The sequence below is a fragment of the Prionailurus bengalensis genome, chromosome B4 (assembly GCF_016509475.1).
Source record: "Prionailurus bengalensis isolate Pbe53 chromosome B4, Fcat_Pben_1.1_paternal_pri, whole genome shotgun sequence".
In the NCBI taxonomy this organism is placed as follows: Eukaryota; Metazoa; Chordata; class Mammalia; order Carnivora; family Felidae; genus Prionailurus; species Prionailurus bengalensis.
Window position 1 is genome coordinate 94,835,660 of NC_057358.1, and position 12,215 is coordinate 94,847,874.

The 12,215-nt window shown below is 34.8% G+C and overlaps 1 protein-coding gene across 4 annotated transcripts in view; it reads left to right on the forward strand.

Annotated features, from left to right (window-relative positions):
- The window catches only part of CNOT2 (CCR4-NOT transcription complex subunit 2), a 135,257-nt gene that overhangs the window by 43,128 nt on the left and 79,914 nt on the right, over nt 1-12,215 (forward strand). For 2 of the 4 annotated variants that reach the window (XM_043565019.1, XM_043565021.1), the window contains exon 2: nt 10,560-10,702. In XM_043565019.1, coding sequence (XP_043420954.1) covers nt 10,655-10,702 — 48 coding nt within the window. In that variant the 5' untranslated portion in view covers nt 10,560-10,654. The remainder of the gene's footprint in view (nt 1-10,559; nt 10,703-12,215) is intronic. The other 2 variants (XM_043565018.1, XM_043565020.1) reach the window with 1 other exon arrangement.

Sequence of the window (12,215 nt, forward strand, 5' to 3'; positions counted from 1 at the left end):
GTAATTTCCTTATTCTCAGTTGTTTTCTCATCTGGATGAAAGTGATAGTAATATTTACCTTATTGAATTATTTGGGGGATTGAAGGAAATTGCACAAGTAAGGTATTTAGTGCACAGTACCTAATACTTGGCAAATTATAGATAATATTACATTTCTAGGGAGGAATGTTAAGATTGTGGACATATTTTTAAAACCTAAGTACAGAGGCACCTGTGTGGTTCAAGCCCCACATAGGGCTTGCTGTTAGGGCAGAGCCCACTTTCAGATCCTTTGTCCCTCTTTGCCCCTCCCCTGCTTACACTTTCCCCAAAACAAAACAAACAACAAAAGCGCAGGTTTTCCCTGCTGTCTGAAGTAGAGCATTCCTATGGAACCTTACTTAAGCCACAATGACATAAAGTGAAGAAACAGTTACCTTTTCCTAAAAATAAAAATCCTCTTTGGATTTCTTTCAGTTAGGAAAACAGATACTAATGTAGGTGTTTTGTAAAAGTGAAGTGGTGTAATGCAAACTTTCAGATATGGGGGAAACCTGTACTGACTGTATAAGAGGAACTTTATTAAAAATTTCTTCTAACAAGGTTTATTGTAATGTTTGCATCTACTTTTTTGTATTACCCACTTCTGAACTTAATAATCCATGTAAAGAGGAACTTTATTAAAAATTTCTTCTAACAAGGTTTATTGTAATGTTTGCATCTACTTTTTTGTATTACCCACTTCTGAACTTAATAATCCATGTATTTCAACCAAAGAAATCTTGTGCTTGTAAAACATTTTAAGAAGTAATGTTTAAGACCTAGCATTAGTTTTCAGAGGTAGGAATAAGACCTGGCAAGGAAAGGGCACGTGGGCATGCAAAAGAAACAAATAATGCTCTTACATTACCTTCAGTTTATAGTGTTTGTTTTTGCTCAATACTTAGGCTGAAATGAAAACTTTTGATTTTCACTTTCCTGTACAGTCTTAGCCCCAAAAGTCTTATTAACCTTGGCTGCACATTAGAATCATCTGGAGCACTTTAAAAAGCACCTGATGAGGGGGTTCCATGCCTGCCCAGTTAATGAAAGTAGGGGCAAGGGAAGGGACATCAGTGTTTTTAAAAAAAATCCCTAGATGATTCTGTTTGCATCCTGTGATAAAAAACTATAAATCCTTTAGCCTATCTCTGTCCTCTCTAAATATGCCCGCTTCTTTTTCTGATGGTGTCCTAGACAGTCTTGTACCAGGGCTCTGCCTAGTACCTCTGGCCATTCCCTTGTCCATCATACAAAAAATAATGTAACATTTAACTCTTTCATATGAAGACAAAACTTTGAGGGGTTTGGAAAATGTTCATTTTTAGTGTTCACCCACGATAACCCACTCTTATGTTATCTTCTTTAAAGGGCAGCTGTAATTATTTTCTGCCTTTTTTTTTTTTTACTTAAGCTGTATTTAATACTGTTATGAAAATTGGAAAAATAATTAATTTTAAGTTAAAAATATATATATAATTGACTTGTTAGATTTATGTCAAAAGCAACTTTTTAATTACTTTTAGTAAGAAGCCACATAATTTCCCTTTATCACTTGATTATCATTTTTTCAGAGATAATTTTGGTAAGCCTAATCAGTTATGACAGTGGGTATGGACTAGTCAGTTTTTGTTATCACCTTATCACTAGTATCAACAGCTTGTATAAATTATTATGAGAAAAAAACATATTGCCTATAAAAATTTTTATATTTTTTCAGATTTCTGGTTCATGTGTGGTATTTTTTAATTGCTGATATGAAATAACAATATTTAATGACCTTACAGCCATTCTGCAAGGAGAGTAACAAGGGAGTTGTTACATATTTTAAGGAGTTTTAATTAGAGATTATAATTTTAGCAAGTTCTTTTGTTAAATTAATAGAACTGTCCATTCCACAGTAGATTATGAGGCTAATATGACTTGGTCTTATTTAAAAAACATTCTTTTAAAATGTTTGTTTATTTTCGAGAGAGAGCAAGCAAGCTGGGGAGGGGCACAGAGGAGGAAGACACAGAATCCAAATGAGCTGTCAGCACAGAGCCTGACACAGGGCTTGAACTTGTGAATCCAAGATCTTGACCTAGCCGGAGTTGGGCGCTTAACTGACTGAGCCACCGAGGTGCCCTGATATGGTCTTGTTTTAGAGGGACTGCTTTGGCAATAGCTACTTCAGTCCTTGGAAGCCTTTGTGTATTTTTAGCTAAACGTTCTAAAACATTTATTAATTTTAATACTTTCTTTAGCTCTTAATTAACATAAAATTAGTAAGTACTAAAAATTTGGCCTTTGACACATTTTGTTGATCAGTTAATTCAAACAACACAGTTACTTAAATGAAGTTTATGTATCATAAATCTGGTTTATAAATTTAGTTGATCCTAGTCATGAGCTACATTGCATTGATCTTGTATGAAGAAATTGAATCACGTGGAGGCTAACAACTTGTATAGACATATGTAAGTTTTTAGGTAGCAGGAAGCTTAGAACGCCCTTGATTGTCCTGAGTTGGAATTTTAATTTCATTTAAGCCTAAAATAACAGATTTTAATTCCCAAGCCTGTGGTTCAGAAATTATTGAACTTCTGTCATTTAATAAATTCATTGGGGCTGTCTTTATTGTATTTCATTTTATTTGGGACTTTTAAGACTTGGTAGTAGGATATTTCTGTGTTGAGATGCTGGATGTTTTAGACAGTTGTACTGGTTTTCTACTCTTAGTAAGTTCTATGTATCTGTTACCCAGAATCCTCTTTGGCATATATGTGAGAGGAACTACACAGGTATATTAGAAGTAGTGCATCAGGAAGGCTACCACTACAGAAAATAGGAGATACACCAAATTAAGTTACAAAATATGAAATGATGACAACCATAGAATATATTGATTTAAAGAGAATATGTCAATTTATTTTTATTTGTTTTCCTTTGTAAATATGGGCAGCTTTTCACTTTACATGGTAATTCTAGACCCATGAAGCATGGAATATTAAAACATTCAGAAACACTATTTTAATTAATGTGGCAATTTTCCCACATTCCATTTGTTATGAAACTGAAACTCCTCTGAGTTTTACTTACATCTGTTTCATCTGCTCACATTTCTTGTATGTACAAGTCATCAACTCAGACATTTTGAAACATTTATCCATGTGATTGAACCAAAAATTGTTCAGAAAATAGGTTCGGGGGCGCCTGGGTGACTCAGTTGGCTAAGCATCTGACTTTGGTTCAGGTCACGATCTTACAGTTTGTGGGTTTGAGCCCTGCGTTGGGCTCTGTGCTGACAGCTCAGAGCCTGGAGTCTGCTTCAGTCTGTCTCCCTCTCTCTTCCCCTTCCCCTCTCATGCTCTGTCTGTCTCTTTCTCTCTCTCAAATAAATAAATAAATAAATAAATAAATAAATAAATAAATAATAAAGAAAATAAGTTCATAACGTTTTGTAACTACAATCTACCTATTTACAAGAAGTTGCTTGACATAGTTCTGGAATTTGAGTAACCTTGAGTTTTAAAGATAATGGCTAAGTGCACTTACTTCAGCTTTTATTAAGCTCCAGTGAAATTGGTCCTATCTGGTAGTCTGTTCTAATACTCAACCTGGAATGTAATGTCCTCCTTTTTCTTTCTCTTTCTTTCTTTCTTTCTTTCTTTCTTTCTTTCTTTCTTTCTTTCTTTCTTCCCTTTTCTTTCTTTCCTTCCTTTCCTTTCTTTCTTTCTTTCTTTCTTTCTTTCTTTCTTTCTTTCTTTCTTTCTTTCTTTCTATTTATTTTATTTATTTATTATCAAATTGGTTTCCATACAACACCCAGTGCTCCTCCCAACAGGTGCCCTCCTTGTAATGTCCTCTTTAAAAAAAAAAAAAAAAAGAGTAAAGCTTATCCAACTGGTTCAACTGTCTTAACTTGGCCAAATTCACATTGTAGCTTAGAAGTTGAGTTGGTAATGACTGCCAAATTACAGATGTTTTAGATACAATTGCCAAACTCCTTAGGAAGCTGAAGCCAGAGAGAAATTGATTAAGCTAGTACTAGAATTCAGATTTTCTGGTTCTTGGTCCATTCAGGATATATATTTTTATATGATGATGTCGCATCCAAAATTTAATAGCACTCAGAATAAAGCTAATAACTATTTTCACTCTCCAATAAAGTATTTTCTAGAGATTTTTCTCTAGATTCCTGACATTTGAGTGTTACCAGTCTGTTAAAAAGAGATAAACTTATTTAGCTTAATTGCAAATTAAGAGATATTAGAGATAAACTTATTTAACTTAAATATTAAATAAAATTTTGAGCCTTTTAGAAATTAGCTTTGTTTACCTTGTTGAAAAAATCTTTTAAATACCCTTATATCAAGCTTATCTTTCAAAGTATAATTTTGACATACCTGTTAATCACTTGACATTTTATCAACTTTTATTTTCAATTGACATATACCAGTGAAATGATCTATTCTGTAAAAATCTGAATGATTAATATTTAAAGTGTTTTATAATAAAGAACAAATTGATATCAATAGAAGATGGCTCTGACTTTAATCCAGTACTACATAGTTTCTCATAGGGAGAAACCTGGCTCCTGCCAACCATCATCTATTTTACTTATTGTTTATCTCCACTATACATACATAGCAATTTCAGAATTATTAACCCATAGCTCTGTGATGAATCATTTTGCCAACTAGAATACATTATTTATGTAGAGTTTTTCTCCCTTCTTACAGTTAGCAGTTAAAACATCACTTTCCAAAGTTACTTAGGTCAGCACATTTCCCATACTCCTTTCAGCGTGGCTGGATCATACATTTAAAATACTATTAGTCTTTTTCCAGGTCTGTATTTCTAACCGCTTGGTTGATTTTTAAAATTTGCATCCATTCCTGTTCACTCTCTGTGTTGTGAAGTTCTGTGGATTTTAACACATGCATAATAGCATCATGTATCCACCACTCCAGTGCGATATGGAATAGTTCCATCTCTCTAAAAGTTTCCATGTGTCCTCCTTTGTAGTCAGTCACTTATTCCACCCCTTTCCAGGCCCCTGGAAGCCACTCATTTATTTTATTTCCCTGTAGTTTTGTCTTTCCAGAATGTCATATGACTAGAAACATGTAATATATAGCCTTTTTGATCTATATTCTTTTCTTTGTGTTGCATGGAATAATAGCTTGATCTTTTTTTATTGTTGAGTGAAATCCTACTATATAGATGTACCATTTTGTTCATCCCTTCATCTGTTTGAAAGGACATCTTCATTGGTATAAACATTCGTGAACAGGTTTTCAAATGAACATGTTTTTAGTTTGCTTTGGTAAATACCCAGGGGCACAGTTGCTGGGTTGTATGCTTAAGTGTATGTTTAACTTTATGAGAAACTGAACTCTTCCAAAGTGGCTGTATTTATCTTCATTTTTGAAAGGTATTTTTGCTGGATTTGGAACTCTCAGTTGATGGGTTTTTTTCCTTCTGTAGTTTAAAAATGTTGAACCTGTTTTGCACTGTTTCTCAATGAGAAGTCGACTGTCATTCCTGGTTTTTTTCCCCCTCTGTTTCAATTTATATATACTTTCCCTCTTCCATCTCCTTTAAGATTCTGTTTTGCTGTTTTTCATCAACTTGATTTTAAAATCATCGTGAGGTTTTTGTTGTTGTTATCTTTGGTGGTTGAGTTATTGACTCTGTATAGTTTTCATAAAATTTAGGAAAAATTTGACCATTTTCTTTCCTTCTCGCTCTTTCACTCTTTCTGGGACACTAACTACATTAAAGTTAGCTGTTTGATATTGCCCAGTAGTTCACTGTCTCACTTGGTACGGTCTCACAGTTCTTTTTTTTCTCGTCTGTTTTCTCACTGTTTAATTTTTTATTTTTTTAATTGCCAGCTGTGTCTTCAATTCACTAAACTTTTCTTCGAAGTTTAGAAAAGACTGCTGTTAATCTTATCCAATGCATGTTTAATTACAGATGTTGAATTTTTATTTCTGGAAGATCAGTTTGAGTCTTTTATTTTATTTTGAGAGAGTGTATGTGTGCATGAGCCTGGGGGGGGGCGGTGGAGGGAGAGAAAGGAAAGGGAAGGAAAGGAGGAAGAAAGAAAGAAAGAAAGAGAAAGAAAGAAAGAAAGAAAGAAAGAAAGAAAGAAAGAAAGAAAGAAAGAAAGAAAGAAAGAGGGAGGGAGGGAGGGAGGGAGGGAGGGAGGGAGGGAGGAAGGAAGGAAGGAAGGAAGGAAGGAAGGAAGGAAGGAAGGAAGGAAGGAAGGAAATGAATGAATCTCAGGTATGCTCCATGCCCAGCATGGAGCCCAGTGAGTGGCTGGATCCCACATGAGCTTAACGGACTGAGCCACCCAGGTGCCCCCAGTTTGAGCCTTTTAAAAAAGCTTTTTAACTTTCAACTAATTATAAACTTGTAAGAAGATGCAAAAATAGTACAGAGAAGTCCCATATACACATCACCTATCTTCCTCCAATGACGTCATCTTAACATAACTACAGCACATTATCGAAACCAGAAATTGGCACAAGCTCTCACTTTTTTTTGGTATGTCTTTATCATTCTGTGATGTTGTATCAAACATGTAGAATCATATAACCACCACCACAAGCAAGATACAGAACTTTTCTGTCACCATAAATTCCTCTGTGTTGCCAACTTAACGTCTTTTCCATGCCCTTGCATTTCTGTTACCATATTCATAGTTTTCTTTATCTTCTTGAATTTGGGGGATATGTTTACGATACCTGTTTTAACCTCCTTGTCTAATGATTGTATCGCCTGGATCATTGCTGGATCCTTCTATGTTCTATTTTACTTTGTTTGGGGTGTATTTCTTGCATCTTTGCATGACTGGTAATTTTCAATTGGATGCCAGATATTTAATTTTATATTATTTAATACTGGAGTGTGTTGTATTATTTTAAATATTGTTGGGTTTTGTTTTGGGTTTCAGTTATGGCAGAAATAGCTTCATCCTTTTGAGGCTTGGTTTTAACTTTGTTAGTGCTGGTCCATAACATCCTTAGTCTAAGGCTTCTTTGGTTTCATTGTTTAGGCGTTCATTACCTTCTGAACTCTATTCAATACCGCGCTGTGTTAAAGCCATCCTACTGTAGTTGATGGGAACATAAGTTCTGGGGATTGGGTTGATTACTTTTTAGAGGCTTTGTCTCTAGAATAAGTAGTTTTTCACATGTGTGCACAGATAATTACTCAGCTAAACCCTGAGGGTGATCTGTCTTCAGATCTTTGAAGCTCTTTTTCTCTGCAGCTTCCTTCTTTTCATTTGCCCTACAAATTGTAGCTGGCTTGGTGTCTCCCCTAACTTTGGATTCTTTTCGTTTCCCTTAGCTCACTGAGACCATTAGGTTTTGATTGGGTTCCGCCTCCCCCTCCCATGTTTTAGCCTCATACCTCTACAGGCTGCAGTAGGGCTTACTTCATTTGTTCTTTTTTCTTGATGATCTCTGTCCTGAGATGAAAATCATTGTTTTATATATTTTATCTAACTTTCTAGTTATTTAAGGTAGGAGAGTAAGTATAGTCTCTGTGTTCCCATCTTGGAAGGCATTCTGCCTTATAGAAAATTTCATGGTAGTTTTATAAATATTTGTCTTTTCTGACTTTTTGAATGTTTAGGACTTTGTAGGAAAACCAGTGTATAAACTTTTTATATATATAGGCAGCTAGAGTGCATGTTTTCTTATACTTTCTCCTTTTCACATACTCTGTCTTACATATATACTTACATTCTTTTTCATCTATTATGCATCTTTTCATTCCCAGTGAGTATCAACACAATCTATTAGTGAACATTTTTGCTTAATATAAGATAATGGTGACAAATGTTTGCTTTTTCGTGGTTACCCAGAAGAAAATAGAGTGCCTTCGTTCCTTTTTCCCTTTGTTTGTCAAAAGGAGATGATGATTGTTAGTTATTGATCAATATAGAATATTGATTCATACATTGCTTAGAGCAGATAGTGGCTGTTGACTGAAACCCTAAGACATGAAATATTTGAAGTTATCCCAAGAGGGAGAAACAAAAGAAATGAACAGAAACAAGTTTTCCCTTTGTGCTAAAATCCATAGTATTCCAAAGTTAATATTTGTCTTTTAACTGGTAAGTTTACAGATTAAATAATAACTTTTACCTTTAATTAAGGTTTATTTATTTAGCATATAAAGTTCTCATAATAGTTTTTTACATAGTTAGGTTATGTTAACGTACATTACATTACTTTGAAAATTGCCTTGCCTGATTTTAGATTGCTAACATCTTTTGATGAAACTAGTATAATGTGATGGTAATGTATGGGCTTTAATGTAAACATAGCTAATTTAATAAGGAAAAATAAAATTTGCCTTGTAAGAAAAAACTGAAATTTTACATTATTATCCATTGAATTCAGAGTTGCCATGAGTAGATTAATAGTTTTGGCAAGTGCTGTTTTAAATTATTATTTTTATAAAACACTAACATTAGGTGCTCCTGGGTGGCTCAGTTGGTTGAGCATTCAGCTTCGTCTCAGGTCATGATCTCACAGTTAGTGGGTTTGAGCCCTTCAGCTGGCTCTCTGCTGTCAGCACAGAGCCCGCTTCAGATCCTCTGTCTCCCCCTCTCTCTGCCCCTCCCTCACTCATGCCTGCTCTCCCTCTCTCAAAAATAAATAAATATTAAAGAACACATTAAAACAGGATTAGGTTTTTTTTTGGTGGGGGGGTAAAAATACATAATAAATAGTTTTGCTCCCATTTTGTAACAATCATGAACATTTAAATTGGAGCTGAATGTGTGTCACTTAACTATTCTTGTGCATCAGTTCACTTGACAATTTTATTTTATGATTAACCTAATTCCTTGCTAGATGATAAGGATTACATTTATGGCAGTAAATATACCTACAGTTTAAAAAATCTTTCTCATTTGTTATGTTTGAGAGACATACTTAATATCACTGGTACATATAAATTGGTAATGAGCAATTAACATTTTTGGCCTAGAGTCAGGCGTCTTAAAGTATTTCAGCCAAACATACAATGTAAGGTAGTCCACATTAAGTAAAAGTATAGCACCCACTAGCTTTGTATTTGTGATTAGACATAAAACCAAAGATGGAATGTAGGTTTTCATTATGTGAATTCTTTTATGTAATAATACTAATTTTTAGTGATTTATTTTCCTTGAAAATGTTTTCTGTCCTTATTAGATTGCTTTTTGGAGGTAATCCATAGGGGGGTGTTTGTGTGTGTTGGTTGGTTTTAATAAAATTGATTCATGCTTACTATGAATTTAAATTAAAGGTTTTTATTAGCCTATCCCAAAGCATATTTCGTGTGATGTTAAATAATTGTTCTAAATTTGAACTTTTAGTGGTTAGCAACTATTATATATTAATTCAGTAGGATATTTACCATTTCCCTAGGGTAAACATTTTACTGAAACAGGTGAGAGACATTTGTCTTGAAAAGATAATGTTTACAACTTCTTTGTAGATTCCACTTTTGAGTTTTTGGTCTTTCAGTTTTCAGTTTACAGTTTACATTTTTGAGTTTACATCTCTAGGGACTCTCACCTCTGCTTCAGTGACTTTTTTTGGGGAGGGGGGGTACCTGAGGTGCATAGTGCCTCATCATTTTGGATTTATTTATCTCTGTCCAAGTTAAGAAATAAGCTCTATTATTTCTCTGCTTTAATGTAAAAAATAAATAAATAGAGCATTATGAAATTAGAGTATTGAAGGACAAAGGCATCCAGAAAGTTGGCATATGTTGCTACTCTTCCTTGGAGTAAATTTTAAATAGAATATTGAGTTAAGTTTGCATCTATTAATCATCCTGAGAATATATGATATATTCCAGTCTTACGGCATAGAAATAAACCTCATAAACTGAATGAATAACAGTTCTGATAAACAAGCCTTAGGAGGAGAATGATTTGAAATTACACAACTGAATCTGAATTAATTGGGTATTTCTGAGACTAATAGAGTATTTATTTTTAAAAATTTTTTTTTCAACGTTTATTTTATTTTTGGGACAGAGAGACAGAGCATGAACGGGGGAGGGGCAGAGAGAGAGGGAGACACAGAATCGGAAACAGGCTCCAGGCTCTGAGCCATCAGCCCAGAGCCTGACGCGGGCTCGAAATCACAGACCGCGAGATCGTGACCTGGCTGAAGTCGGACGCTTAACCGACTGCGCCACCCAGGCACCCCACTAATAGAGTATTTAAAAGAAAAAATATATCAGTTGAGGGCTGAACTTTTTTTGTCCACTGTTTTATTGACCATAAGTGTCCTCTTTGTGTGTGAGGTCTGGTGTACAGTTTTAATTGGAGAGAGTATAAGAGTTTTTTATATTTAATAATTTTTTAAAGTATCTACCAGTCTAGCCCTCCCTAGATGGTTAAGAGAAAGATGCATTATGATATTAAAATAGTACTTTTTGTTTCTGTTTTATATGTATCATATTGGATATTTTTGCTGCTGTTCATATGTTTACATGTTAGTAATTTTGACGGCTTTTGGATAATTCCACTCTAGAGGGAGAACTGGTGGGCGGTCCTTCCTGTGACACGACCCTTGAGTGACAGTTCTATTTGATTGCCTCCAGTACTGTGAGGAAAGGACACGACTCTATGGTGAGGACTGATGGACATACATTATCTGAGAAAAGAAACTACCAGGTAAGATCAGTTTTTTTTTCCCCCCTTTTTTCTTTTGATCATATTGTTACATTGAACTGTTTAATATGTTACATTTAATTGAAACCAGCAAATTGGATATACTCCAATATGAAAACTTTGGCTTGTAATTTAAAATGCATGTGTTGGCTTTGACAGCTGAAATAGTTGGGAACATTTAAATCATGCTTATGATAAATGTATATTTTGTTAGTGTCAACGTAATTCTTTATGTATATGTCAAATCTTAGATTATCTGGTACACAATTTATGACTCCATGGCTGGGTTCAGAGCTAGTATTCCGTAAAACAAAGTGCTGAGTGTGTGTGTGTGTGTGTACATATATATGTACACACACACACACACATATGTACATATTATTATTCCTGGAGGAATAAACCTGAATTCTTAGGCTATATTCAGGGTTAATAGAGCATCACAGATGTGTAGACAAAATTGGTTAGAATATAAAAGAAATAGAAATGCAACATCCCAGGGTGCTCAGAGACCCAAATTCTATTGAATTTCTCATTAGCTTGCTATCCTTATAATGCTAGATTCTTGTTTTGTCATTTATTTTTTTTTTATTTTTTTTTTAACATTTATTTATTATTGAGATACAGAGAGACACAGAGTGTGAGCAGGGGAGGGAGACATAGAATCCGAAGCTTGAGGGAGCAGGAGAGGGGGTGGGGAGACATAGAATCCGAAGCAGGCTCCAGGCTCTGAGCTGTCAGCACAGAGCCCGATGCGGGGCTCGAACTCACAAACCGCAAGATCATGATCTGAGCCGAAGTCGGTCGCTTAACCAACTGAGCCACTCAGGCGCCCCTTGTTTTGTCATTTATTAAGCTGGTTAATAGTATCCATTCCCTACATGTAGCATGTAAAGATGCTAAAAGGTGGTTGAAGTGTAATATTCCTCTTTCTGAGGTTTCAAAGGAAGGTGAATTTTAAAGATAGTGGTATGAAATAGTGATTAAAAAATTTTTTTTGAATTTCATTTTTCAAAGAAACTCTCCTTTTTTAATAATAACATTACCAAATTATGCAGTAATTCAGAGTACAGAATAGTTCAAAGCTCAGGTAAGGATAAGCTGTAGGCTTTCTGCATGGATACATACATGTTCAGCTTCCCTCACACCCTGCCACCTACCAGTTTTGTTCCCTCTAGGCTGTTGAAGGCAACTTAGTGTTATAGCAGCAGCTTTGATTCACTAACCATTTCTCTGCTAATCATTTATTTTAGCTCAGTTAATCTTTTCTTCCCTCAAATTGGAAAGGTAAATAGTGGAAAAAATTGTGAATGGGTCTTCATGGTGTTTATAGCAAAGATCCTTTGATTACAAGATTTAGATTTACTTGTTTTAGGTTCTCATTTGGGCACTGTGCCTAATAAAAATAGTGTCCAGTTGTTCTTCCTTTCACTTGCTGTCTGAAGTTTCTTGCCAGATCTTTATGATTTTAATAAGCCGTAGTTGTGGCTCTGCAGACACAGTTCTCCCTGTAACCTTT